The sequence below is a fragment of the Phoenix dactylifera genome, chromosome 4 (genome assembly GCF_009389715.1).
Source record: "Phoenix dactylifera cultivar Barhee BC4 chromosome 4, palm_55x_up_171113_PBpolish2nd_filt_p, whole genome shotgun sequence".
Classification (NCBI taxonomy): domain Eukaryota; kingdom Viridiplantae; phylum Streptophyta; class Magnoliopsida; order Arecales; family Arecaceae; genus Phoenix; species Phoenix dactylifera.
In genome coordinates, this window is record NC_052395.1 from 15,358,956 (window position 1) to 15,361,757 (window position 2,802).

The 2,802-nt window shown below is 45.0% G+C and overlaps 1 protein-coding gene across 1 annotated transcript; it reads left to right on the forward strand.

Moving 5' to 3' along the window:
• The first annotated feature begins 591 nt into the window (after positions 1-591).
• Positions 592-1,012, forward strand: LOC120110637 (probable histone H2A.3). Its single transcript, XM_039126216.1, has 2 exons — positions 592-617; positions 664-1,012. The coding sequence occupies exons 1-2, from the start codon at positions 592-594 to the stop codon at positions 1,010-1,012; spliced, it is 375 nt and encodes a 124-aa protein (XP_038982144.1).
• Positions 1,013-2,802: the final 1,790 nt, after the last annotated feature.

Sequence of the window (2,802 nt, forward strand, 5' to 3'; positions counted from 1 at the left end):
TCCTAGACTCCAGCTGGAACTGAAGAGCCAAGTCACTTGAACAATTGTAACGATTTGCCAGAAATTCCCATGCAAGCTTGGCATTTCGAAATTTTGGGAGAAGAGTTTGAATAGAAGGCGCAGATGTATTAATAAACCAAGATAATATCTTACAGTGTGTACTCTCCCACTCCTCTCGTCGTTCTTCAAAATCAGCATCAGACTCTGTAAGACCCTGTGTAGGAGCCTTCCTGTCTCCGGTGACAAATCTCCATAATCTGCGCCCAATAAGAAAAACAGACATCTGTTGGGACCAAATGCTATAATTGGTCCCATTCAGAATGACCTCAATAGGGCGTGTAACATCAGTTGACAAGGCCATGAATGAAATCTACTCTTTTTTTTTTTTTTCTCTTTTTTTTTTCTTTTTTCTTTTTTTTTTTTGTCACGTCTCTGTAGCTTTAGCTAGCTGCCCAGATGACAGGTGACCAAACCCTTACGCCGCTTTCAACTTTCAACCTTGTCACACTTCTGCCCAGAATGAAACCCTTCTGACACCAGACTTCAAAGAGAGCACTTCAGAGAGAGCTCCTCTGCTTTTGTGCCACAGAGATGAAGGAAACCAAGGCGGAGAGGAGGTTGAAGAGAAACCCAAAGCGGAGAATAGGGTATTTTACCTGACAGCGGAGAAGGGAAAGGAAGCCGGAAGGGCGGAGGCGGCCGGAAGGGCGGAGGCCCAAAGAAGAAGCCGGTATCACGGTCGGTCAAGGCCGGCCTCCAGTTCCCGGTCGGCCGGATCGGTCGTTACCTCAAGAAAGGCCGCTACTCCCAGCGCGTCGGCACCAGCGCGCCCGTCTACCTCGCCGCCGTCCTCGAGTACCTCGCCACCGTCCTCGAGTACCTCGCCGCCGAGGTTCTGGAGTTGGCCGGGAACGCGGCGCGGGACAACAAAAGAACCCAAAGCCGGAGAAGAGGGGACAGGCGGAGAAGAGAAACCCAAAGCCGAGAAGAGAAACCCAAAGCCGGCACCTGACAGCGGACGGACAGCCGGGCTCCTCCTTCTTCTCAGGTCCACTCCGAGCTCCGGCGGGCAGGCTCGATGTGGGTGACAGCAGCGGAGAAGAAATCCACGGCAGGTTGGATGTGGGTCACACCAAAGAGGATGTGGGTCACAGCGGCGGAGAAACAGAGGACAATCCTCTTCTCCGGTCAGAGGACAATCCTCTTCTCCGGTCTCCTACACCACCGCCGGAGACCGAGACAAGCTTCTTGGAAGAGATCGAGAGAGAGCCGCTGCCGAAAGGACCTCTCGTTGCCGCCGGCCGCTAGCTCGAAGAGAAGTGAGATGGGAGAAGGAGACTCTCGGGACAATGGAAGAACCTCAGCTAACCTCCGGCCATTAGCTCGAAAAGAAGAATGATGGGAGAAGAAGACTGGAGAAGAGGGGAGAGGGAAAGAGGCTCTCGTAGAGCTAGAGAAGGTGAGGCTCTGATACCATGTTGAAAGATAGATGAAGAGGATAGAGAAACAAGGAAGAAAAGCATATGCTTGTATATTTCTCTATATCAGAACAGTGTCATAGCCCTCTCTTTTATAGATGAGGGTGGCTGTGTACAAGTAAGGTACAGCTAAGATACAGCTACTATACAGCTACAAGACAAGACAAGTCACACTCCTATATAGCTATAGGACAAGACAAATCATACAGCTAACACATCTGAGCCAATTTTTGTTTCCTTGGTCTTCTATTTTAGATATAGGCAATTTGTCACGTAGTTTAGTCCAAATACAAAGCAAGTAGGAAGATAGAAATAACTCGTAAATTTTGCTAGCTTTTGTCATCATTCTAATTCTTTTATCCTATCCTGGTTATCCAGTAGTTTTTCGACCGGTCCAAACTATCTCACTGTTGTAGCACAGCACAAAACTGTGGTAATAGTAACTACTTCAACACTGTTGTAATGGTAACTGCTTGCATAACTTCCGCTATAGCTATTATATCTCGAAACCACGGTACACATATAGAGTAGGAATAATTTGGGCTGACAAGGACGGGAATTGCGTGGATGGGGACCAACATACTCCGTGCTGAAAGGAAAGACTCCCACCCTTGTGCTACGATAGATACTGTGGAGTTGAGAGGCTGCGAAAAAAGGTAATAGTTTAGGAGGAAAGAAAAAATTAAGACGCCAACTTCTTTGTAGATCCATCACGTAAACGTCGGAACTCCCGTGGACATGTTCCGGTTTCACATGTAAGCTGTCCCCCAAAGCGGGAACACTCACAATCAAGTCCCAACCATAAGAAATAAAGCTTAACCAAAAGCCAAATCCTATAAAAACTTATTTTTTAAAAAAAATAAAAACATAAAAAATTTGTTTAGTCTCAAGGGATGGCATCCGGGCAGACCTGATAGAATCCGGATATAAAATTTAAAATTAAAATTCTTTAAAATTTAGGACATATTTTAGATTTGAGCATCGGGCACTCACTGCACAAACTCAATTAATATATATATATATATATATATATATATATATATATATATATATATATATATATATATATATATACACACACACACACACACACACACACACACACACACACACACACACCAAGTGCATTGCTTGTGACATATTCTACTTTCATTAATATGACTGCCCCATTAAATAGTGATCAATTTTCTTCTAGATAGTGCTGAAGTTACTTATGCACCCCCAAGTAAAGCTAGGATCCTCTCTAAATCAAAATCATGTTTAATGTGGTATGGTTCATTGGCCAACAATATCTCGCAGAAGGTCCTACTAGTTTTGTCCGGTT